At 41.6% G+C, this 27,617-nt stretch overlaps 1 protein-coding gene across 1 annotated transcript in view; it reads right to left on the bottom strand.

Moving 5' to 3' along the window:
- Window positions 1–27,617, bottom strand: part of TLL2 (tolloid like 2) — a 164,445-nt gene that overhangs the window by 36,525 nt on the left and 100,303 nt on the right. Inside the window, exons 8-10 of the mRNA XM_043986387.1 lie at window positions 24,707–24,831; window positions 20,889–21,004; window positions 13,911–14,013 (exon numbers count right to left, since the gene is read on the bottom strand). Coding sequence (XP_043842322.1) covers window positions 13,911–14,013; window positions 20,889–21,004; window positions 24,707–24,831 — 344 coding nt within the window. The remainder of the gene's footprint in view (window positions 1–13,910; window positions 14,014–20,888; window positions 21,005–24,706; window positions 24,832–27,617) is intronic.

The following is a 27,617-nucleotide window of genomic DNA, read 5'->3' as shown; positions in this document are numbered from 1 at the left end:
TATCTTGTGCATAAGAGGCATTTAATAAATGCTGAATTGAAATGCCTGTTGAGTTCAATTCCATTTTGATAATTAATAGTAAGTGATCAAATTTATTTGATGCATGAAAGTTTGTAAATCACTTTCCATGAAACAACACTATGAGATAAATAGTATCTTATTATCCTATATAACAAAATATTCTATTTCCCCATCCTATATAACAAACATTCCATTTCCCTATCCTATATAACAAACATTGCATCTCCCCATACTATATAAAAACAATGAATTTCCCCATCCTAGATAACATTCCATCATACCATCCCATATAACATTCCATCTCCCTATCCTATTTAATAAATATTCCATCTCTCAATCATATATAACAAACATAGCATCTCCCCATTCTATATAACATTCCATCTCCCCATTCTATATAACAAACATTCTATCTCCCTATCCTATATAATGAACATTCCATCTTCCCATCTTATATAACAAACATTTTATAAAAAACATTCCATCTCCCTATCCTATATAACAAAAATTCCATCTCAACATCCTATATAATATTCCATTTCCCTATATATATATAACAAATATTCCATCTCCCTATCCTATATAACAAACATTGCATCTCCCCATCCTATATAACAAGCCTTCCATTGCCCCATCCTATTTAACAAACATTCCATCTCTCCATCCTATATAACAAACATTCCATCTCTCTGTCCTATATAACAAACCTTCCATATCTCCATCCTATATAACAAGCATTCCATCTCCCCATCCTATAACATTCTATCTCTCCATCCTATATAACAAACATTCCATCTCCCTATCCTATATAACAAACTTTCCATCTCTCAATCCTATGTAACAGACATTATATAAAAAACCTTCCATCTCCCTATCTTATATAACAAACATTCCATCTCTCCATTCTATATAACAAAAATTGCATCTCCCTATCCTATATAACAAGCATTCCATCTCCCCATACTATATAGCATTCCATCTCCCTATCCTATATAACAAACATTCCTTCTCCCTATCATCTACATGCCTTTCCATAGGCTGTTTCCTCATGCCTAAAATGCACTCCATCCTTACCTCTGTTTCTTAGGGTCTCTAGTTCCCTTCTAAGCTCACCTCAAATGTCACTTCCTAGAGGCAGCCTTTCCCTGATCCTCTCTATCTGCTGTTGCCTCAACCCCACCATCAAATTGTCCTGTATTTATTTTTTACATATTTATATATATGAATATCTCTGCCATTTCATTTTTGTGTCTATATCCCTAACACTTAGCATAGTACCCTATTCATAACAAGCACTTAATAAATACTTGTTGGCTGACTGAGCCTCATTTTATAGATGGGGAAACTTCTTGGAGAAATAAAATGACTTCACTCTTATTACAAAGAAAAGTGTTGGAGCTGGGATATTATAAATATGACATTTATACAGTGCTTTACCTACATTAATTTATCTGATCCTCACAACCACATTGTGAGGTGGGTACTATTATTACACTGATTTCACAGTTGAAGAAACTGAGTCAAACAGAGGTTGAGTAAATTGCCTAGTGATCTGTGGTAGAATTTGAACTCAGATCTTCCTGAGTCCTTCCACTGTGCTCCATCCACTGTGCTACCTAACTACCTCTGAACCCAAGTCTCTTGTTGATGTGTTGCTGTTTCTTTCACTCATGTCCAATTCTTTGTGACCCTATTTGGGGTTTTCTTGGCAAAGATACTAGAATGGTCTGCCATTTCATTCTCTAGGTCATTTTAAAGATGAGGAAGCTGAGGCAAACAGGGTTAAGTGACTTGCCCAGGGTCACACAGCTAGTAAGCATCTTTAGCCAGATTTTAACTCAGCCTGGCACTCTATCCACAGTGTTGCCTAGCTACCTATTTGCAAATGTAGCAATGTTCATTTCACATCACAATACTTCTAACCTAAATTCTGGGAATACAAAAAGGTGAATTCACAGTGTCTACCTTCAGGGGGCTTATGCTCAAGTAAGAGGGATGAGACAAACACATGGGATTTTCCTCTTGAGGGTCCAGGGGCTGTACAACCTTGGGCAGTGATATCCATCCTCTCATGCCTTATGATGGCATGGAAAAGATCTTGGGTTCTTAAAGGCTACACTACCGGAATGCAAACCATGGCAGGTCCTACCAAGCCAGAAGATTCACATAAAGGCCTGGGTCCACCCAGCAGCTGTGCTAAGTAATGAGAATCTCAACACCATGTTACTTGCAGGGAGAGGATTTTCTCATAGACCCTCTGCTAAGTTATAGAAGGACTGTAACCTACATCTTTGGAGGCAATCTTTTGACAGACACATACATGAAATCTCGGCTCCTTGAAGAATGGACATTCTAAGCTGCAGAAACAAAATGAAACTTTAGAGCCAGAAATTCTAAACTAAAAAAAGTGCTGAATTCAAATCTAACCTCAGACACTTACTGAGCTGTGTGATCCTGGGCAAGTCATCTAATCTCTGAGGGCCTCAGTGGCTTCATCTATAAATAAATGGGTACAATAATAGCAACTACTTCCTAGGGTTATGAAAAAATGAGATAATATTTGTAAAGTGCTTTGCAAACTTTAAAGTGTTATATAACCCTACGATCATCACCATCATCACCACCACCAGCACCACAATCATCATCGTCGTCATTTATTTTCTCAACCAGACCCTTTTCTTATTTACTTAGGGGGACAATAAATCCACTCCCGTAACGTATCAATTTGGGCTTTTACTAGCACCATCTGTTCGGTCTGATTTAAAATGAATCCTCTTGGTAATTGGTCCAACCAAATATTCTGGAAAACAATTTGGAATCATACAAGAAGAATCACCAAATTTTTCATACCTTTTAACCCAGAGATCTTACTGCCAGGCTCATGTTCCAGGAAGGTCAGAAATGGAAAGAACACTTGAGTCTATGCCAAAATATTCACAGTAGCCCTTTTAGTGGTAGCAAAGAACTGGAGATGGAGTGGGCGTCCATTGACTAGGCTATGGAAGAGCTGGCACAGGAAGACAAAGGATGACTACTGTGCAACGAGGAACAAGATGCAGAATCCCAAGCAACAGGGAAAGATCTGGATGAACCATGGCAGAATGAAAGAGGAAGACCCCAAAGGACAATGTGTGCAATATGAGTCTAGCCATTTAAATGAAATGTTTACTAGAAGCAGGCCAAATTCTAAGGAAAAAAACAACAATAATAAACACAGCTTCCCTCTCTTAGCAGAGAGGTCAGGGATTAACAAGGCAGATACTATCAGGCATGTTCACTGTGCTAGTTATTTTTCTTGGGTACAGGGAGGGTTTGGCTTGAGGGTGGGGAGGAGGGTATATCCAGAAATGACTACACCATAAAAAAACAGGCAGCATCCATAAAACAAATTAAACTAAGAGATAGTGTGATGTGCTGGATAGAGTCAGTCAGAGTTGGGTTCAAGCAGGGCCACTAACACATACTGGCTGTTTGACCCCCAAGGCCAAGTGCCTTACCTCTTGGGAAAGGCCCTAGTCAACTCTCTGAACTTCTAAGTCCCAGGGCAATTGCCCATCTACTTTTGGTAGAGGGAATTTCCTCTCTAAGAGTTCACTGCATTGGTGAAATCACATGTCTGTTTCAAAACTAAGAAACTTTTAAAAGGAAATAAAATAAAACATAAAGAATTCTCTTTGTGATCTTTTCCTCCCCCCAAAATGATCCTCCACCATCTAGGTGGCAACTGGACTTCCTGTTGTCCAGGCTCAAGGGAGCCTTCAATTTGATGGGGCTGGTGTCAGGGCCAAGCAGTGGGAAGCAGTAATAGACGAGGCTGAGGTTGGAGCTTCAGCCAGCGATAAGCAGAATTCAGCAGCCAAGGGTGGGGAAGGGATTACCAGAAGCTAACGGGGGCCTCTTGGACAGGACCCAAAGCCAAAGCTGGCTTGTTTTTGTTTTGTTTCGAAAGGGGAGGGCCTGGGGATCAAACTGTGAGATAGGGCCTCAGCGATCAAAGTCAGGCTCAATAGGACAGGAACAGAGTAAAAGAAAGATTCCGGAATGCCAAGGAAGGAACCTTGTAGGCACTAGGGACATGGAAGCATCTCTCTGGGTGGAGCTGCCTCCTGAAGGTGCCAGGTACCCATTTGCTCATGCCCCTTATGGTCCTTAAAGAGCCTCGAGGGCCAGGTTCAGACAAATGGCTCATAGCCTGAACTGAAGGAAAATGCCCCTCCCATGAGTAAGCCTGGAGCCCACCCAGCAAACAGATCTGGATGTCCAGCTGAAGAAGCAGCCTCCCCTCCCTACAGCTTGTGAAAACTACAGCCCTTTCAATAACAAGTCTACACTCAAGCCGACTGTGCTCACTTTCAAGTTCTCATCAGAGATTTAGAGCTGGAAGGGACCTTACTTAGAGGTCATTTAGTCTGAATTCCTCATTTATTGATGAAAAATGGGGAGGGGAGAAGGGAGACGACACAGTTCATAAACAGCAGAGTCTAGTCTGAATCCAAGTCCTCTAATTCCAGATCCATCACAACATGGACAAGGTGTGGCCAGGGCAGCACTAGATTTGCAATCAGAAGATACGGGTTCAAATTCTGACTCTTCCAGTAGAAAGAACATTGAACCAGAAATCTGAGGACCTGAGTTCAAATCCTGCCTCTGATATGCATTATCCATGTGGCCTTGGGCAAATTACGACCTCCTTGGGACTCAATTTCCTAGTCTATAAAATGAGGAGATTGCATTAAGTGGTCACTGAGGACCCTTCCAAATTGACATCTAAGATCCTTTGATTTGCTTGCTGGGTAACTTCAGACAAATTACTTTCCCTCTCGGACTCTCAGCTTCTTCATCTGTAAAATTAGAGTGGATGAGCTCTGGTTCTAACAGTCTATGATTTTTGCTAGTCTTACGATCCAAACAGGTAGGTATCAAATTGTTGTTATTCAATGTCGTTTCAGTCGTGTCCCACTCTGTGACCCCCATTTGGGGTTTTTCTTGGCAGAGATGCTGGAGTGGTTTGTCGTTTTCTCCTCCAGCTCATTTTACAGATGAGGAAACAGACAATCAGTGTGAAGTGACTTGCCCAGGGTCACACAGCTAATAAGTGCCTGAGGCTGGATTTGAACTTAGGTCTTCCTGTCTCTAGATCCAGTTCATCATTGCATCACCCAGTTCTAGTTATCTGATCTCAAATATAGGAGGAAAATAAAAAGAAGATCAGGATACCTGTGGACTGGTAGAACAAATGTTGGGGGAAGGAATCCCATATAATGGAAAGTCGCTTTTCTTTTCTTTTTTTGGGGGGGGGGGAGAGGAGGGAGTTAATGAATTAATACAACAGACCTAAATGGATCCATCTGGATAGGAAGATGGTGTTAGACACCACTTGCCCTGACTTTACCAGTTTGCCTCTGAAATACAGAAAAACAGTAGCATCCATCTATCTCTCTTCCAAGGGGTACCAGGAGAATGACAACAGAATTCTGGGAAATTCTCTATTAGTGCGTGTGCGCACGTGTGCACACACACACACCCACACTTTGAAGTCTTATTGTTGCTCTGTTAACCCTCTTCCATTTCTTTCCCCTTTCTGGACATCTGCAGCCTCTTGGATTTGTAGAGCTTGTCTTTAAATCAGATGAGGTCTAACTCCTTCCAGGGGCTCCAAATGGAAAAGCCAATCACAGGCCCACTATTCTATGACGGGTTCTTTGGAATGGCCAGTTAACATCAATCGTTTTCTTGTTTTTAAATAGAAAGATTACCAGGACAGAAACATATTTCCTACTGTGAAAGGACAGGTGTAGTTACTCATTCGATAAGTAATAAAAGAAATTAAAGGGAGGCAGGAAATGTTTGGAGGAGGTAGCACATTGGAGAATTGTAGTTTTGTATGAGAAAGGACCTCAGAAGGACCTCTTCAAACTCAGCCTAGCCTATGATTCCCTGGATGATTCCTCCAGCTCCTCCCCAGCCACCTTCTACTTAGTATCCCAGGGAGGATTTGATTTTAGTTCTTCTTGATCTTGAGTCCAGTGCTCTATCCACTGAGCTGCCCAGCAGCAAAGAAATTGCAGATGTGGTACTTGCCCTCTGGTAGCTTCTAAAATGCAAATAAAGGCGTCCACTGTCGGGTGTTAATTGGACGTGGGAAAACATACCATCAGGGAAAACAATATTACAATAGAGAGTTAATATGCCAAAAAGAGCAAAGGAAAAGCATAAGAATTTATATGCACAAAAATATTTATAGCAGTTTGTTTGTAGTGACAAAGAACTAGCAACTAAAAGAATGCCCATCAGTTGGAGACTGGCTGAACAAATTATAGTAAACGAATGTGATAGAATACCATTGCACTGTAATAAATGATGAAGGGAATGGTTTCAGAAAAAGCTGGGAAGACATGAATGAACTGATGCAAAGTGAATTGAGTAGAACCATGGGAATAATTTATGCAATAACAACAATACCATAAAGTCAAACAACTTTGAAAGAAAGTCTTAAGAACTCTGATTAATGCAATGATGAACCACAATTCCAAAAGGCCAAAGATGATACATACTACCCACCTCCTGATAGAAAAGGGAGAAGGGTCAATATGCAGAATTAGACTTTTTTCCCAATGTGGGGATTTCTTTTCCTTGACTATACATATGTGTTTCAAGGATTTTGTTTTCTTTTTTCTAATGGGGGAAGGGAGTTGGGAAGAGAGAAAATAAAAAATTATTAATTGAAAACAACAGTTTTTAAAAGAAAATCATTCATGATGGACTGACATAGCTCTTGCTCTCATATGGTTTCCCATTTTCCAGATTGGGAGATGGAGGTGCATAGGAATGGGTGAAATACCATGTATAAAATAAAAAAGCGAGACATACAGGGGCATAGCCAGGATTAAATAAATTCCCCGTCTGCTCCATTCACTCAGTTGGGATTTTCCTCATTTGTGAGGCTGTCCCCAAAGCAAGGATGTGACTCACTCTTTAGCTTGGGTCTGGTGTCCTTCGGTGAAAACACTGAACATTCTCTTAGCTACTTCTGAGTCTCCTTTTCCAAAGCAGGGTAGTGATATGGGAAAATTTACCCAGGGCAAGGGGTCTCACATGACCAAATCCGAGCATTCCTGAATATCTGGTTCCTGGATTCCAATGAGGAACTCATGAAGGATGTAGAGAAGAGGGAATGCAGATGAGGAAGTGACAAGTGGATTTTGTGGTGTGTGATAAAGGATTCATTCATAAAAGTTATGCCCCATTGATGGCTAGATTTTCACACACTTCCCTGGGAAAATATGCAAAGCACAGTTCCCCCCACACCCAGCAAGAGGCATACTTTTCCCAATCCGCCCTAATCCTCTCTCCCTCCTCAAAACAGCATCAGCCTGACTCCTCCCAGAAGATTTCATGGCCCTGACTGACCCCCTCCCCAACCCCCAAGCCTCCCAGAGGCCAGCTCCCCTCCCCCTGCTCACTCAGTGCACTTGTTCCGGATACAAAGGTTCACTAACAACAGCATTTGGGAGCCTCAGAGTAGGTCAGATCTTAGGCAAACTAGAAATTCTACAAGTGAAATCTGATGGCCTAAGGCTTGGGGCCAGGCCTCACTCATCCACACACTCACTAGCGCCCGGCCACTAGCAGCTGGTAAAAGCAAAGGCCAAAATGAATCAAGAGAAGGCCAGATTTCTTTGGTCCAGGCACTTTGTCCAGGGAAGCTGGGATCTGCAAGGAGAGGGAATTTGTATTTCTTTCAGGGGGTGGAGGAAAAAGCCTAACATCTAGGAATAAGAAAAGGATACTCCCACTGTACTCTGCCCTGCTCAGACCACATCTAGAGGACTTTGTTCAAGTAGTGGGTGCCTTGTTTTAGGGAGGACATTGATCATCTGGAGATGAAGAAGGGCAATCAGTATGGTGAAGAGGCCCAAGTTTATGCCACATGAGGATCCACTGAAGGAACTGGAACGTTTAGTCTAGAGGATGGAAGGCTTAGGATGGGGGTAGGAGGAGGACAAGGGGAGGGATTTGGAAATGACAGTTGTTTTCAAGTTTCTGAAGATCTGTCACGTGGAAGAGGGATTGGTCTAGTCCTGTTTGTCCAAGAACACAGAACTAGGAGTATGGGGTAGAGGTGGCCAAAGGGCAATTTGAGGCTTGATTTAAGGAAGAACTCCTTAACAATTACAGCTATCCCAAAGCAGAATGAGTTCTCTCTAGGGAGCATGACTTTCCCTTCGCTTGACGTCTTCAAGCAAAGGCTACATGAGCAGTTGTTAGAGATGATGTAGTTCACATCCTGCCTTCTGCAAGATGCCTTGCCCAGCCCCTCCCCCTTAGTGTCTTCCTCCCAGGAATACATTCCATTTCTATTGTATATCTTTTATATGTGGATAATTATTTGCATATTGTCTCTCCAATAGAATGTTAGCTCTTTAACTGCAGGAACTGTGTTTTGCCTTTCTTTGGAGGATACAAAGATTGGCACATAGCAAGACTTCAATTAATGCTTGTTGATTGACTGATGGATTAATGCTTATTGATAGAGGAAATCTGAATAGATGGGCTCTAGGGGCTTTCTCAATGCTGAGATTCTGTGATTCTAATTTGGTATAATTTCTTTTCTTGTAGCACAGTCCCTGATCACTGGCCCCTTAGTTCTCCCTTTGCCCTACCAACCTCAATTCATGAAACCATCAACGTTCTGAGGCTCAGGCATCATCTCTAGCTGTAACCAGGGATCATAGATTTAGAGTGAGCTGTAATATATTTTAAAGATCATATAGTCTAAACTGATCATTTTACAGGTAAGCACCCAAAGGCAGTAAGTGGTAACGGCAGAATTGGAATTCAGGGCCTTACTCCAGATTGTACCATACCAAATTTATTCTATTGTATTAAACTTCCTCCCAATGTTTCCTTTCCATCCCTCCCATATACCTTCTGTGAGTCAGAACTGAGGAGCCTTGAGGGCCACCCAGGACTTATCAGGAGGGGTCCCAGATCCATATATTCACCACCCACCATCATTTGAATCTTTTTTTAGCCACAAGAAAATATGCAGCATGGCTTAAAATAATCACTAAGTGAGCAAACTTTCTGTAGACTGCATAATGGTCTCACATGGATCACTAATATTATTTTTCCCCAATATATATATATATATATATATATATATATATATATATATATATATATATATATATATATATATATATATATATATATATATATATATACATAATACTATCATGATAAGTCCTTTAAAATATTAAGGGAATTCAGAGTAGCTCTTTCTTCAATTAATGGATACTAATCATGCTACTCCTTTGTTGTTGTTCAGTCATTTCAGTCGCATCTGGCTCTTCATGGCCTCCTTTGGGGTTTTCTTGGCAAAGATACTGGAGTGGTTCATCATTTCCTTCTACAGCTCATTTTACAGATAAGGAATTGAGGTAAACAGGGTCTGAGGCCAGATTTGAACTCAAGAAAAGGAGTCTTCTGACTCCCAGCTAGGCATTCTATCCACTGCACCACTTAGCTGCCATGTTTGAAATAGCTTACATTAAAGATCCATTGGGTCTAAAGGACAAGAAAGAACAAATATTATCTCAACAGAGAGGAAGTTCTCCACCACTGGAAGTCAAGCAGAGGCTCTATGATTATCAAGGATAGAGAGGATGGCCATATTTTGAGTAAGGGTTAGATTCGATTGCCTCTGATACCCATTCCAATCCTGCAATTGAATGTCATTCATTCTGTAAGTATTTATTAACACCAGCTCTGTGTCAAACATTGCTCTAAGGGACAGATACAAAGATAAAGAGAAATCATCTCAGCTCTCATGAACTAGGCTTTGTGTGAACACTCATTGCTTATATTACAGAAGGGATGCATTGAATAAAAGGTTGGACTAAATTTATCTGAGATTTTTTTTTTGGCTGGGTAATGAGGGTTAAGTGATTTGCCCAGGGTCACTACTAAGTGTCAAGTGTCTGAGGCCGTATTTGAACTCAGGTCCTTGTGAATCCAGGGCTGGTGCTTTATTCACTGTGCCACCTAGCCACCCCCTGAGATCTTTTTTAATTCTGAGATTCTATGTAATACTTGACTTGTCTCTGCTGGTAAACTTCACTTGTGCATTTCTAAAGTCCCTTGTGGTAAAATAATGGAATTTGGCAGACTGATTGGGATGGTCCACACCTGGCCTGTCCTGAGTGACATATGCTGCTGATGTCAGCAAGAGAAACCACTATCTGATCGAGTTTGAAAGACCTCCGTTTTTGAGGGAGAGCAAACGCTGCTGAGGGGAGCGAACTTTCTCCAGTTGTGTGAGCTATGGGAGCGGACAGGAGAGAGATTTTTTTCTTGGCAGCTTGTCCTGTGGGCCCTGGCTGCATAGCTGTTTCCCATTGAAGCTACAGACCCCAGGTAGTGAGTTAACAAATGAGCCCTGCTCTTTTGAATTAGCTGAACTGAAAGTGAGTTTGGGGATTGTATAGACTTAGGTTAGATTTGGGGGTATTATCCATTTTTCTTTTTCCCTATTCCCTTGTCTTTGACTTTATTAATTTCACCTTTGCTGTGTATTTTATTCCCATTAATAAAATCTGATTCATTTGTGGAAAAGAGGCTGTTAGGCTCCTTTCTTATTGGCCTGGGAGAAATATCTAAAAAGGCAGTTCAGAGGGGAGCGAGTTTTGGACCTAGAGGTTCCTCATTATTTTCAGGGCCCCAATATTATGGCGAGTCACCCAATTAATTCTCCTCATATTAAATTTGGCCCCTACACCCTGGAGCTGGTTATCAGGGCAATCTCCATCTTCCCCTACACTACCGGTACTCCCAGTTTCCTTCCATACCAGTGCTCCTCTCACATACCATCTATTGTCCAAGCAAGTTGGGAAGAAGCAGGGTGTGTCCTATGGCCTGGATAACGTGTCTTTGAGCTAGCCCAAAGAGATAGTCCAACATAGCACAGGTCCATCCACCAAGGTGATTCTTCCCTCTGTCCTTTACCCAACTGCTCTCCTCACTTCTTAGACTGACCACAGGTCCAGTCCCCTACCCCATCCATCCCCCTGACCTTAACCTTTCCTTTCCTTCTCCTTCAAACTCCTCAATGCCAGGTACTAGAAATTAGGACCAAAGAATAATGAGATTTGGGGGCCAAAAGGGACCTAGTCTAACACTATCATTTTACAGAGGAGGAAATTGAGGCCCAGAGAGGGGAAGAATGATGTACCCAAGATCACAAGTCAAAAATGGAAGGGTCATGATTCAAACCCAAGTCTTTGATTCTAAAGCCACGCTTGCCTCCCAAAGAACAACAAATAATGGTAACTCCAATTTCTATAGTGCTTCCAATTCCACAAAGAACTTTACTCACAATGATGAGTTATTAGACTGTCAGCTTCCTGAGGACAAGGACCAAGTTTCTGCCTTTCTTTGAATTCTCCATGCTTAGCACAGTGCCTAATACATAGCAAATGCTTGTTGACTGATCGACTGAAGGCGGTGCTAATATTATTTGCATTTTAGGAATGGGAAATTAAGGCCTGAGGATGACCACAGATTTGTCATGGGGTAGGAAACCATCTGTCTAATTCAATAAATACTTTCCTGTGCAGATGTCTAAATACCAGAGACGCTGGATCCAGCAGCACCAGGATGGGTTAAGGAGCTTGCCCCAATGACTGGCACAAGCATTATGATTGCCCAAGTCTGTTCTTACTCATCCTCTACTCTTCTCCCACGTCATCCCTTCAGAGATGTGGTTTTGAACTGGTTTTGCTGTTAAGAGCAGAGGTCTGGGAATTAGCACTTGAGCTTTTCAGCCCAAGCATCTGTTCCCACACCTACTAAAATATACCTAATCAAGTAAGATTAGAAACATAGGGCAGCCTGGAAAAGGCAGAGTTATCTACCCTTCCAGTGTCTGGGTGGAGTTGAGAATGTAGCCCATTGTGGGATAAATCATTTTAATTCCTCTATTAATTGAGAGTCCAAGAATGTAAGTGCTTTAACTGTGTCACCCTTGGGAGCATGGGCTAGGCTGTTATTAAGTTCCATCCTTCCAAGGGAAAAAGGCTTCCAGACCACAGACTTGTGTAGGGAAAAGGGTTTTTCTGCCAGTGACTGGGAGGTTGGGGTGGGGGTGGAGGTGGATGTTGTTCTGAGCCTCTCTTGGTGAAAACAATCAGGAAGGAAGCTTGCAACACTTGATGGAAGAATAATGGAGTAGAAAGATCAGGGACCAGGGATCTGCATGCAGAGTACATGATTAGGGGCCACACAGAGAGAAAGGCTGAAGAACAGGGTGTGAAGATTTGAGCAACAGCAAGGCCATCTTAGAAACAGACTCAATCATTCTCTGGAAGCTTCAGACCCAGGGACATGCCCAAGTACACTGCAGCCAACTATGGAAAGACACTGGAAGTCATGAATCCTAAGAAGCTCTTTGTTTAGACTACTTTGGCAGGGATGAAGAGTGAGGGTTTACTCACTGGAGAATCAGCTCTGAGACAGGTTTTACTATTTGCTTGGGAAATCTGTGCCAATTAAACATTTCACCATTGCAATGTGCGGCTCCTACCTTGTCTTTTAGTAGAATGACATACTGGATGACCTAGACCTGACAAAGTGGGAGAATATGAAAAGCTAAGGAAAATCCAAAACCAAGCATTCAAAAACATGATCATCCTTTCTCCTCCTCATCCTCATAGCATTCTATAGTGCTAAAGGTTTGAAAGCACTTTACTCGTGTGATCACCAAGAGCTACTGATACTAGAAGGCATTCACCATTCTTCAATAGATCACCCAGTGAAATTCAAGACTATCCCCCCTGGGAACCCTTTAAATCCACCCTGTTTCCCATACCTCATCCTACCTCTGCAAGTCACACCAGGATAATCCTTTCTGGGATAGAGGCACCACCACATTGTCTGACCCTGTTGTTATAATCCAAGAAGAAGACTATCAAGTCAGGTGTATCCTAAACTCCAAAAAATGTTTGGGCCTTGGCTGATTGCTGGTGAACTGAAAAGCCAAATTCATATGTGCCAAGGAAAACTGCTGAGCAGGGGCCAACACAAGCCATGCTGATGTTATTAGAGAGAAGTCCCCCAGGCCACAGACTGCATGTGTGAGGCTAGCCACAGACCCTGGCTTCTCCTGCTCTGCTCCCGCCCTGCTGCTCCCACCAATACTTGGTTGTGACGTGAGAGCTCATTTTTGTGGCTTAAGCCTCAGGAACACGGGCCTCTCCCTTATAACCCTCCTTGCGCTAACTGAATGACATCTCTTAGGTCATCTGTAAAAATGGGTCTCTTCTGGGGTCCAGGTTCTACTGAACTGATTTTTTTTAAACCACAACAACAATCTTTAACTACCCACAGCTTCTTACCCAGATGTTTACTGTGTCACCTAATTGATGATGATAATGAAGAGAATAATTAGCATTTACAAATATTATCTCATTTGATCCTCACAACAACCCCAGGAGGTAAGTGCCTTTATTATCTCCATTGTACAATTGAGGAAACTGAGGCAGACAGTGGTTAAGTGGCTTGCCTGGAGCCACACACTTAGTGAGGGTATGAGACTTAGATTTAAACTGAGGTCTTCCGGACTCCAGATGCTGATGCTCTGTGCATTATGGTATCACTTGGGCCCTCTCTATCCTTCTCCTATTCCAAGTCATTTGACATCTCCTGAAGGAGTCAGGGAGGCTTGAGAAACTGAGAAGCAGAGAAATAAGTGCTTTAGCCCCAAAGCTAGGAAGATGGAGCAGGGCTTAGATTTGAATCCAGGTCTCCTGATTCAAGGCCCAGGGACCTTTCCTCTTTCCCATGTCATTCTCCCAATTCACATTCAAATAAATATTCCAATATTAACTCACCCAAGAGAGGGGCCTTCCTCCAGTAACCATCTCGGACCTCTACATAATCATACCAGCACAGGCGGCTTTTAAACAAGTCCATAGACGTGAAATTCAGAATAATCTGCAAAGAGGAAGCACAGAGTGAGTGGGGGAGTGGGGGGGGGTGACTATCAAGACAAGCCCAGCAAAAAGCTTTTTAAACATTTCTCCTAAACCACAGCATAATATGGTATCTCTTCACTGAAACATGATAACAAACAGCCTTGTAGTTTTCATTTGAAAGTTCTTTGAATGTGCTCTGTAAACATATTATCGTTTATCATTAATAAACCACAAATAATAACAATAATAACTAAGAATGAAAGTCAACATGGCATAGTGGATAGAGAAGTGGTTGTTGTTCAGTCATTTCAGTCATGGCTGACTTTTTGTGACCCCATTTAGGGCTTTCTTGGCAAAGATACTGGAGTGGTTTGCTGCTTCCTTCTCTACCTCATTTCACAGATGAGGAAACTGAAGCAAACAGAGTTAAGTGACTTGCCTAAGGTCACAGCTAGTTTACAAAACTGGATTTGAACTCATGAAGATAAATCTTCCTAATTCCAAGTCAAGTGCTCTAACCACTGTACCACCTAGCCTACCTTTAATATAGAGCTAGCTTCAAAGTTAGGAAGACCCAGGTTCAAATTCCACCTAAGCCACATTATAGTAGTATGACCTTGAACAAGTTACAACTTCTCTGCGCCCTGCCTCTGTGCTTCTTAATACCACAAATTCCCAAATATTTGCCGATTCGCTTTGGTAGAAGGATTTTCCTTATTAGAAGTTCCCTACTCCCACAAAATCACAGATCCAGACCTCCCCCCCCCAAAAAAAAACCATCAAAGATCATAATAATGAACATCAGGAAAGACAGGGAATAAATAAGGAGGAATCAGTTTCCAGGGCATTTTGTAATGAAGAACTTCAGCTTCTTAAGTCATTTGGGTGTTGACTGAAAGGAAGAGACGTTAAAAGATTGGCCAGGGAAAGAAGACACTAGTGATTTGGCAAGAGATGAGGCATCAGTGAAGTGCAAATATAAAGGAAAATCGGGTCATTCCAACTGATTTTGGCAGATGGAGCACTTTCATGAATTACTTCTATCCATGTTTTGTTGGCTACTTCAGTTATTATTTTTTTCAGGACAAGTATTTCTAACATCTTTTCCCTAATAGTCTCATGTTCAAGAAGTTGCTCCATAGGATTCTTTTTATTTATGAGGCAATTGGGGTTAAGTGACTTGCCCAGGGTCACATACCTAGTAAGCTGTCAAATGTCTGAGGCTGGATTTGAACTCAGGTCCTCCTGACTCCAGGGCTGGTGCTCTATCCACTGTGCCACCTAGCTGCCTCTGCTCCATAGGATTCTACTTAACTACCTCAAGCAGTCCTCATGGCATCCACCTTCCTCCAGGCATGTCAGGAGAGAAAACCAGGTTGGAATCCTCACTGTCTGCTGTCTTTGGCTCTTCTTGTTTCCAGGTCACAGGAAACTGCTGGAGGGAGACCACAAACCAAACTACTTGGCTCAGTGCAAGTGGTGTCCAGCTTCAGTCCTGCTTCCCCTCTCTGGGAACACTTTGATTCATCCCTCTCTGACTCCCTAGTAGATGCTACAGAAGTTGTTTTAGATGCTGTCCTTTCTGTCTGCCTGCAACTCCATCCCTTGCCTCAAGCTGAGGAGATGGCCTTGCCCTTTCTGAACAAAACCTGCTTGACATGACTTGAATTGACTAAAGCTCCTGAATTTGCCTGAATTCCCTCATCTCCTCCCTTCTCTTTCCCTCTCCTCCCCCCTCTTCTCTCCCCTCCTCTCTCCTCTTTTCCTCTCCTGTCCTCTCCTCCCCTCCTTTCCTCTCTTCTCTTTTTACTTCTTGTCTTTTCTTCTTTTCCCTAGGGCTGGAAGGAAACTCTTCCTCCTGACCATCGTAATGACCAGGCTGTCTACACTCTCACACCTTGGCCTCTACTCTCTGGACCCTGGGCTCCGATGGACAAGCCTTTGCCTACGTGCTGTTTCAAGACAATCTCCACACCGTGTTGCTATGTGCATGTTGCCTTCCTCACCCCCAGCCCTGACTCAGTTTTGCATTTCTCCTTTCTGCTTGACTTCCTCCTGTTAGTTCCTAGCACAGTTCTTGGCACATCGTTGGCACTGTGTTGTGAACATAAGACTAATAACATAAAAACAATGACCACAAATTGATACTGTTTATTTGGATAATGAATACGTTGTCAAGGAAGACTGCAGTAGCTGGCATTCCCTGGAGATTTTTAATTGATTTTGATCATTGTTTACTAAGTCATGGGCAAGGCACTGGGAGTACAGACAAAAACAAAATAGAGAGGAGGGGAGGAAAGGGGAGGACAGGGGAGGGGAAGGGAGCAGAGAGAAGGGGAGGGGAGATGCCTTTGAGTGACTTTGTGATCCTAGACAAGCATTTAACCTTAGTACTCTAGGCCAGTGGTTTCAAGATGTGGTCTTAAGACCCCTGGGTGCCCTCTGAGATGCTTTCAAGGGGTCTATGAAGCCCAAAAGTATTTTCATAATAATACTAAGATATTTTTATTTCTAATGTCATAAATATTCATAGCTAGAACCCACTTAAACAAAAGCTCTTAGGAGAGGGTCTCTGATAATTTTTAAGAATATAAAGGGGTTCTGAGACCAAAAAGGTTAAGGACTGCTGCTCTCAGCAACCTTCAGAAGCCTGAGCTAGGGTGGCAGCCATCCTGCAATGCAAGTGGAAGCTCTCTAGACAGATGAAATGACAAGTCCAGTCCCTCTCCCTACATGGGGGTGGGGGTGGGAAGCAACATCATGTGGCAAGATGGTGAGCCTGGATTTGAGTTTTAAAAACTTGTGTTCAGATTTTGGCTCTGTTACTTGCTACTGTGTGACTTTGGGCAAGTCACAGCCTCTCTGGCCCTCAGTTTCTCATCTGTAAGATAAAAGACTGAACTAGATGGCAGTTCTAGATTTAAATTTGTAAAACACATACCCACTATCCCCAGATTTATGATTTCATCAGTATGTGGATCTCCTAGTATAGAAACGTCCTTTATTGATGTAGATCAGGACCTCCTCATAACTAACAGAAGGTTACCTGGGATCTCTGAGAGGTTAAGCGGTTTGCCCAGGGACACACATCTTGGGCAAGACTTGAACCCGGGTCTTTCTGACTCTGAAGCTACCCTCCATGTACTACACTATCCCCCCGTTCTTCATGTAGTGGGTGCTCAGTAAACATTTGTGGGTGGGCTTTTTCCTTAGCTTCTGAAAATACAGACCCCTGTTAATTATTCAAGAACTAATTGGACTGGTTTGAGATTGACTGAGGCCCATGCATCTTCTCTTCCTTTCACAGCTCATTAGCAAGGTGAAGAAAGAGAAGGAAAAGAAGTGATGCTCAAATTAGTTCTGCTACTTACTATAAACTCTAGTGAAGACTAGGAGAGGAGAGTGAAATAATTGGCTTGAACAAGACATTGGGGAATTTCAATTAACTAGGCTCTCCCTATTCTCCATTAGTAGACAAATGTGACTAGGCCAAAGTTATATGGTTCAATCCCTACCCATTGCCTCTCAAAGGCAGGACATATGTGATTGAGACACACAGTGTATGTATATGTACATATTTACATACATGTGTACATGTATCTACATATATCTACAAGTATTATTGTGTGTATATCTATATATGCAGTTGGTGGGATAAATAGTGTTTGGCTTGAAGCCGAGGAAATAGAAATAACTTTCTCCTCTGACACTTACTCAATATGTGATCCTGGCAAGTCCCTTAATCTCTAAGACCTTAGGCAAGTCATTTAACCTTTATATGTATCAAGGAACTCACTAGGACTTAACTACTAAGCCACAGATCTGTTGAGATCTGCTTTGATGGAGGGACCTGCCACACTTGGAATTCCCCCACACTAATACAATTACTGATCCTTGGCATAAGCAGTATATAGGAAAAAAACACTATTAATTCAGCAATTTGAAGATTTTACTAGATCCTGACCTTCTCTTCCTCCATCCTACCTTCCTCCCCCCAGCACCTCCAACATCCAATGGGGAGAAAAGTAGATGAAAATCTAAATCACCCATTTTAGCAGCTCAACTTCCCCCTTCTGGGATCTTTTCTGGTCTCTCCAGCTGCTAAGGTGGTTGTCATTATGCAGTCATTTTTCAGTCATGTCCAACTCTTCATGACCCCATTTGGGGTTTTCTCGGCAAAGATATTGGGGTGGTTTGCCATTTCCTTCTACAGCTCATTTTACATATGAGGAAACTGAGGAAACAGGGTAAAATTATTTGCCCAAGGTCACACAGCCAGTAAGTGTCTGAGGCCAGATTTGAACTCAGGAAGAGGAATCTTCCTGACTTCAGTTCCAGCACTTTATGCATTATGGCGCCACCTAGCTGCCCTACACTCTAAGGTTACCTTTGATCTACTCTGGATGCATCTTGGGTGCACCTAATTATCCATGTTCTGTTCCTCCATTGGAATACTGTAAGCCCTCAAGGGAAAAGGCTATTTTGCCTTTACATCCTCAATGCTTAACATAGTAAGAACTTAATAAATGCTGATTGATTGATTGATTAATCAACTCATCTCTTGGTCCCATGCTCTTAATGAGACTTTCCCAAGCACTTAAGGCAAAGTTGATGTATGATGGTCCTAGGATCATAAATTTAGAGCTGGAAGAAGACTTAGAGGTTATCTAGTCCAGTTTACTGGTATTAAACATCGGCTTATGAGCTTTCTTTTGTATACTAATTGCTATTCTTTCTGATCTGCTAAACAGCATCTGTAAAAATTAAAAGAATTATGGATTAATGCATGATCAATGTCAAGAGTTGTTCAGAGTCTAGAGTTTTAAATTTTGTTTTGTTGTTATCAGGCTAGTTTGGCAGGCAGGAATAACACAACAATAGTTAATATTTATATGGCACATTAAGGTTTGAGGGGAAAGTATGTATGTTGATGTGTATATATGAAAGTATATATATATTCACATAAATATATGGGTGTGTATACACTTATATGTATATAGTTTTGTATATACTTTTATACATGTGTATATATTTTATATACATATATTAAATGTATATATAAGCATATATATTTAAATTTTCATTTGGTCTTCACAACATTTCTGGGAGATAAATGCTATGATTGTTCCCATTTTACATATCAATAGTAGCAAATTATAAAGAGCAACAATGTGAAACAAGGTAGGAAAGGTACATAGTAACCAGATTCTGGAGGGAGAGCTAAAGCACAATAGGGGGTCACTGAAATTTTTTAGTAGATGAGTGATCTAAATAGAGCTTTATTTTAATAATATCAATCTAGCTGCTAGAAAGAAGACAGATGGGGGGGGGGGGGGAAGCTGGGTAGTGCAGTGGATAAAGCACCAGCCCTGGATTCAGAAGGACCAGAGTTCAAATCCAGCCTCAGACACTCAACACTAGCTGTGTGACCCTAGGCAAGTCACTTAACCCTCATTGCCCTGAAGGGGGAAAAAAAAAGACAGATTGGAGAGGGGAGAGACTTGAAACAGGGAGACCATGGAGGAGCCTGCTGCAATAGTCTAGACAAGAAGTGATAAGAGCCTAAACAAGGGTAGAGAATATTTGAGTGGAGAGAAGGAGATAGAATGCAAAAGATGTGGGAAGATTTGGTGACCAGTTGAACCTGGTTCCTGATGGAGGGGAAGAGTCTAAGATGACACAAAGGTTGGAATACTAGGAAACTTGAGGAATGGTAGTTCCTCCAACAAAAATAAGTTAGTTTGAAGAAGGGATAGGTTTGGAGGAACACATAATGAGTTCCATTTTGGACATGGTGAGTTTGAGATGTCAATGGGACATCAAGATGGAGTTGTCCAGCAGATAGTTTGTGACATGAGACTGGTTCAAGAAAGATTCAATTTGAGAGTTGTCTCCAAAGAGATCATTGGACACACGGGGGCTTACCACCAAGGAAGAGAGGACAGAAAAAGAAAAGAGACTAGGACAAAGCCTCGAAGGCCCATAACTGCTGTACGTGACAGTATCATTTCTCCTATGCCCAGTCTCTGGGACTAAAGGGATAGATTTGTCTGTAGGAATGATATAACTGTTTCAATAGGATGAAAGATAGCTTCATTTTGATAGTAGCATTTATGCTGCTGTGTCTCAGTACATTGATTTTTAAAAATGTTTGTCTGGTTATCAAGTTTCCAGTGGTTATTTCTCTAATGCTATGGCATGGTTTTATCCCTATGGTTACACAAACAGCACACATTGACTTGGACACACTTACCTGTCATCACCTGTTGGCAGCTCAAAATACCATGGGGAGAGGAAACAGGAAAACCATCCCTTTTCAGTTAGTAAATTCCAGCCAGGCTTGTGGTTGGGCTTACCAGCTGACCACCAGGGGCAGTCTCTCAGGTCCTGTGATCCTATGACAATCACTTCTATCTTAGCTCGCACCCCAACCACAGAACCAACTATATCATGGATGCTCTAAACACTCATTAGCGTGAAAACTTTCACTAAGCATCATGGATTACCTTGAGGATGGTGTTTTCTTACCTACTAGATTATAAACTCCCTGAAGGCAGGGAGCGTGTCTTATGTGTATTTTCATCTCCAATGGAGCACATTTCATACAGAAGGTAGCAGCATGGTGTAGAGAGTTTGAAGAACTAAGTTACATTGGGCAAGGCATGGTTTCCTTTATCTATGAAATGAAGATGATAGAGGGGATGGCCTCTGAGGTCCTGTCTAGCTCTCACCCAATGAACCTAAGAAATTTTAAATTCATTTTTAAAAGAAATCTATTGAAAATGAGGACAGTTCTATTTAACTTGTACTCATCCAGCTTACAGCTCAAAGGACCCTCAGGCCTGGCCCTACTTAAAATGATAATGTTATTTCCCAAGAGAATTCCACACCTACCTTTTCCCCAGGAGTAACAGATATCCTCCAGACACAGTGGGAATAGGAAGGATAACCATTTGGGAAACCAGGGGCAGAAAAGTTTCCTGTTGTGTCCTGCAGTGTCTCTCCACAGGCTGTTGAGTCAAAAGAACAACAACTGTGATTTCCAGCATGTGAATTTACCCAGGCAATTTACCACAGCTCTCCCGTGCAAATTGACATTATAAAGAAATCATTTTATAGGATAAGGACTTCTGAATAAATCTGGGAAAATTTCAAATTCCCCATCAGAATACACACACACACACACACCCCACATACACACACCATATACACATACACATAAACATAGTATACAATAATAATTATAATAGCTAACACATATCACATTTACAATTGCCAGGCACTATGCTAAGTGCTTCAAACATATCATCTCATTTGATCCTCACAATTCTGAAGGGGTAGATACTATTATTAGCCCCATTTTACAAATAAAGAAACTAAGGCAAATGGTGTTAGGTGACTTGCTCAAAGTCATACAGCTAGTAAGTATTTGAAGGTGTATTTGAACTCAGATCTTCTTGACTTCAAGCCCAGTGCTATATCCCTATGCCACCAGCTGTACATATATGGGTTATGTGTGAGTGTATACACACATGCACGTATATGTGTATACACACATATGTGTATATGTGTGATCATGCATGCATACACACATGTGTGTATGTATATACATATGTGTATATTTATATATGCTATGTATAAATAAAATAACACAAGTTATATAGTTGGGAGCAGCTAGCAGACACAGTGGATAGATCAGAGTCAGAAAGACCTGAGTTCAAATTCAGCTTCAGACATTTAACTGTGTGACTAACTTTGTGACCCTGGGCAAGTCACTTAACCTCTGCCTCTTTTTCTCATCTGTAAAATGGGGATAATAATAACGTCTTCTTCCCAGGGTTATTGTGAAGATCAAATGAGATAATATGTTTAAAACACTGAGCACAGTAAGAGCTATATAAATGTTATTATCATTATTATTTTTATTACTATTATTTTATATGCATATATATATATATATAACTGGGTGCTGATTAGTGTGAATAGTGTATCTCCTAAATTGGTCACATGAATTTGAATATGCACTATTGAAATTGTTGTTCAGTTGTTTTTAGTTGTGTCCGACTCCTTGTGACCCCATTTGGGATTTTCTTGGCAAATACATTGGAGTGGTTTGTCATTTCCTTCTCCAGCTCATTATACAAATGAAAAAACTGAGGTATACAGGGTTAAATGACTTACCTGGGGTCACACAGCTAGTAAGTGTCTAAGGTCAGATTTGAACTCAGGAAGATGAATTTTCCTAATTCCAAGCCCAGCCCTCAATGCAGTATACCACCTAGCTGCCCCAGTATTAAAACTAGATATATGAAATCAGGTATAATTTTAGCTATTATAATATAATACATATCATAATATAAATTAGGTATATTTCATAACTTTTAATATAGGTAAAATATGGTAACTAGTTCCAGTCCAATGGAAATATACAATGCAAATTAGAATGATGCAATCACTTTGGGTGATTCATTATTTCCACTAATTGGGACTTTGCTGCATACATGATATATGTATATTAAGTATAATTTGTATTTGTTATATTACATTAGTGTTCTGAAGAGTTCAAAGCACTTTATTTTATTAATAATTGTAGTTAGCATTTATAAGTACTTTAAGATTCATAAGATACCTTATATAATATACATGTTATGTCATTTGACTATCACACAACCCTCTGAGTTAGGTGTTATTAATTGATCTATAGTTAGGAAAGAGGTTTCATCCAATATTCTGCTCTCTCTGATCAAGAGAAATAGGGAGAAAGCAGACAGCTGGTTTTCATAGACACAGAAACCATATGTTTAGATTTTACAGATGAGAAAACTGAGGCATAGTGATATTAAATGACTTTCCCCAGGTCCCACAGAGTAAGTAGCAGAGGGAGCACTGGATCCCCAATTCCTGTCTCTAAATCCAAAGCTCTTCCTATTCTACATACCACACAACTGGTTCTGTGAAAACACCATGTTAAATGAAGCCTATTACCACGGGCAGTTGGTTCCACAGGCATCCTGTCCAAGTTGCAGCTAAGGCTGGATGTCATCATCACCATAATGTGGTTTCCCCACAAGATGGCAGATGGGATTTGGGCATGTTAATGATGAACTGTGAAATTACCCTGGCCAGGGCAATGCGAGTGGGGCATGCCCATCTCCCATTTTATCCCTTCAGTCCCAGCTCTTTCCCCACCAAATCCTGAATTAGCCAACAGGTAGAATGGCTAGGCTTTGCTCATGCTTCTTCCCTCTTCTTCTGCCTTCCAATGTTTGGCAAAGGTAGGACTGGGACACAAAAATGGCCAGAAAACGAACAGCAGCAAGAAGCCTGCCCATAAACAATAAAAGCAGATAATCTCCTTATCAGACGTGCCATCTTTGGACACTAACAGGCTATAAACACTAACTGCAATGGCTTTTCCCATTGTTCCTCTCTGTTTTCATTGAAAAAAATGTGACCCCAATGTAGGTATCTGGGACCTCAAAGTAGGATGTTCTCCGCAACTTGGAGATCAAATATTTATTTGATGGTACAAAGCCATTGAGTGACATGGCAACAATTCTGGGCCGGGGCTGAATGCTCACAATTTTCTGAATGTTTATGAGAGTAAGCATTATCATTATCATTATATGGGACATTATCATTCACCTCCCCTGCCATTAAGGTCTAAGAAACTCAAGAACCCCTTCTAGCCTTCAGCTCAAGTTAAACATGGCAAAATCTCCTTGCTTGCAATTACTGTGTGTAAAGCATCCATATTTTTGGAGCACAGAGAAAGCAAAACAGAGCAGTCCCAGTTAACAGACGAGGGAAATCCTAGAAGAAGAGGCCGTCAATATCATTTTACTATTTGACTGCCAGGCACAGGCAGAATTCCTCCTGTCAGCAAACACCAGTGAAGGTGAAAGGGAAGTTGTTTTACTGCAATTACTAATAATCTGCAAGAACATATAAATTACTGTGTGGCTGCATGGCATTTGCTAGCAATCGCGATAAGGTTACCCTTTAAATAGAGCAAGGTTACATGAGATTTATGTCCTGCATTTCAACCCTAACACATTCCTAGATGACTAACAGTTGGGCTCCATGCATTGCCAAGGATTTTTCATAATGGGACAAGTCCCAGATTGCTCTGGGCCTCATCCCTGCCCTTGTTCTCCCATCAGCCAGCAAAGCCTCCTCCCACTTACAAATACCTCCTGTCCCGATCTATTCTCCCTCCTTAGAAAGCCAAGGTTTTCCCAAAAATCTCCAAAGTCTTCACCAACTTGGGTTAAGGGTAATGGGACACACCTATCCTTATTGCCGCCCTCACAAAATCTAGTGGTCCAAATTCACCTGAAGCCTTTCAAAGGACATAATAACACGGACAAAGCACTTGCAAGCCTAGGGGTGCCAAAATGTCAGCTAATATCAGTGTTACATGGACCATGGGTAGCATCCTACATAGTATCACTTATGTGGAAACACCTCCTAAGTGCATTTTGAAATGATAGCATGGATACAAAATCAAGCCATGGAAAGACCCTTGGAGACCTCAAACCACCAGAGAGCAATTGAGTTGCTACAGAGGCCTGGACTTGCAGCCTCCTGGTGCCCTCTTTAGGATTTCAAGTTCTTTTGCCAAAGGGAAATGTTCCCAAACAGATAATGAGCTTTGACACATCCCCAGCTGAGCAGAATAAATGGGAGTCATCAGAAACCACTGTGATTACCTGGGCACTTGTACAGCTTCCTGGCTTGGGCTATGTCTCCCTGGCTGAGTCGAACACGTTGGCCAATGGTTGGTCGCACACCATTGTCATCTCGGCGGGGCAGAATTGTGTCTAAGAAAACTCCTCTATGGGAGGGAAAATTAAAATTGAAAAAATAAGTGAGCCCATGAGGCCATCTGAGCTCAGAGTTCCAGACCCTTCTTCCCTTCTCTGTAATCCCATCAACATTCCTACCCACCCTTGAAGCTCCCCAGGGGACCCCTCCCCCCCCCCATGACTAACTAGGTTTCATTCACCCATGTGCTTATGTTTGAGAATTCCAGTTGATCAGCTGCCAGCTTACTTTCCAGTGGGAAAACAGTCCTGCCAAGTTTGTCAAATCTTCTGCAGGCCTGATGGTCTAAGTGCCTCTATATTGATGTAAACTGAGTATTTCAGTGACTCATTAAAGGCTTAAGAGTGGGCGGTTTATAGACTTCGTGCCACTACTGCACCAAATAACTCAGAGGCATCAGGAAGAGCATGTGGACTGTCCCAGAGTGTGTTGCAGTGTTGGGTACATAGCAGATGTTACACAAACACTTGTCCACGGGCTGATTGATACAGAGGACACATATCAGGGTAGGGGTGGGAAGAACAAGGAAGATGTATCATGTTCCTGCTATGTGGAATGTTATCAACAAATTAACCTAAGTGGACCTCCAGTCCCCTGGAGGTGAAGGATTTACAAGGAAACTGCTCCAGCCTTGCAATCACGAGGGTAAACAGACTCACTAATGATAGGACTCTTCACCAGTGAACTGCAAGGGGTGGGGGTGGGCTCATACCCACCTCCTCCCATCTTCAAATCCTTCTCCAAACACGGTTTTCCATTATACAAGAAATCTCAAGAGTTCACACCCATTGCTTTGTCATTAGAAAAACCATCACCTACGAAGGTCACAGGAAATCCTCCTTTGCCATAAGGCAAAGCAAATTTACAAAATCACAAGTAGGATCACAGCCTTAGACCCTGGAGGGACCCTAAGGGCCTTTTAGCACAGCCCCCTCATTTATAGATGAAGCAACTGAGGCCCAGGAAGGCTAAGTGGATAAGAATAAGACTCAAGATCACAAAGGTAGTAAGTTCAAGAGGTAGAGTTTGAAACTAGGTCCTCTGCTTCCAGACCCAGTGTTATTTTCAAGGTACCACTAGAATCCTACAGCATAAGCAGAGCCATAAGAGAAGAAAAGGCTATAAGGAAAGCCAGGAGCATGACTGTTTGGAGAATGTCCCCTCTCCCGTTGCTTGGCATGACTCTGGGAGAGAAGGCACCACTTTGCCTACAGGGGATTTTTCCTTCTTATTTGCCTTGATATTATATTTAATTAAATGTCTTTTGCTCTGAATTAATATATCACCAGGCTTCTTCTTATATTATGAGGAATATCAGTGGGGGCTCAAAGCTATGCATTTAAATTCACCAATAGTACCACAAATCTGGTTGTAGCTGATGAGGAGGATGATGTTGATGGTGGCAGTGGTGGTAAGGAGTACTACACTAAATCTTAAAATACGACATGCCTCTTTTTACTCTTTTTTAAAAATCTATTTGTTTTAAAAGAGGGAGGGGAGAAGAGAAAAATACGAGAGGAAATAGGTCAATAACAATCTACTTTTTCCCATTTTATTGTTTTATTTTCAGTTCCAAATTCTCTTTCCCTCCACTCCCTCCACCACCCATTGAGAAGGCAAGAAATGTGATACCCATTATATATATGAAGTCATGGAAAACATATTTCCACATTAGCCAAATAACAACTTACTTTTTAAGAAAAAAAAAAAGATGCCATGTAAATGTTAACTTCTAAATAACAGTAGTATTGGGAGAGAGTAACCACACCATCTTAGAGCTATGATTTGTATATGTTTGGACAGGAAAGTGGTAATCATAATATTCTCATGAGCAAGATGGAGAGGGGGCGAATACCTGGGTCTTAAAAATCAACTAAACCAGAACAAGAAAAGGGGAGAGAGGCTTGAAAAAGTTCATATGACAAAAATCCTGGGAATCTTAGTGGACCACAAGCTCAAAATAGTCATTCAACTGTGTGGAGTCCTGGCCAAAGAAAGCCCATCTAAACTCAAGACTGCATTAAAAGGAACAGAGTATCTCTAATGAGGAAGATAACAATCCAACTATTCTCTCTCTAGTCAGACCACACCTGAGTACTGTGTTCAGTTCCAGGTGTGGTCTAGTAAAAACGTTGGCCAAATTGAATAAGTCCAGAGAAGGGAGAGTGGGGTGGTGAGGGTTCAAAAATATAGCATACAAGGAATAGTTACATGAATTTGGGGATGTTTATCCTGGGGGAAAAAAAGAAGACTCAAATATTTCAAAACCTGTCATGTGGAAGAAGCCCGGGACTTATTTGTGTGGTCCCAGACATCACTACTAAGACCAATGGCATTTGACGAAGTCTCTCATGCTATCCTTATGGGCAAGATTAAGAGATGATTGCTAGACAATAGTACATTAACTTACATAGTTAGATCCAGAATTGATGGAATGACTAGGTCCAAAGAGTTATCCTTAATGGACATATGTCAGCTTGGAGGGTGGTATCAAGGCAGCTAGGTGATGCAATGGATAGAGAATACCTGAGTTCAGATCTGGCCTCAGATGTGATCCTGGACAAGTTACTTAAGTTCTCCATGACTTAATTTCCTTAACTGTAAAATGGAGCTAATAATAGAACCCACCTCTCAGGGTTGTTGTGAGGATAAAATGAGATAATACTGATAAAGTACTTTAGTACAGCTAGGTGGTGCAGTGGATAAAGCACTGGCCCTGGATTCAGGAGGACCTGAGTTCAAATCCAGCCTCAGACACTTGACAGTTACTAGCTGTGTGACCCTGGGCAAGTCACT

Source organism: Dromiciops gliroides, chromosome 2, assembly GCF_019393635.1.
Source record: "Dromiciops gliroides isolate mDroGli1 chromosome 2, mDroGli1.pri, whole genome shotgun sequence".
Classification (NCBI taxonomy): Eukaryota; Metazoa; Chordata; class Mammalia; order Microbiotheria; family Microbiotheriidae; genus Dromiciops; species Dromiciops gliroides.
The sequence above is the reverse complement of the archived record's forward strand: the minus strand, read 5'-3'. Positions and strand labels throughout refer to the sequence as shown.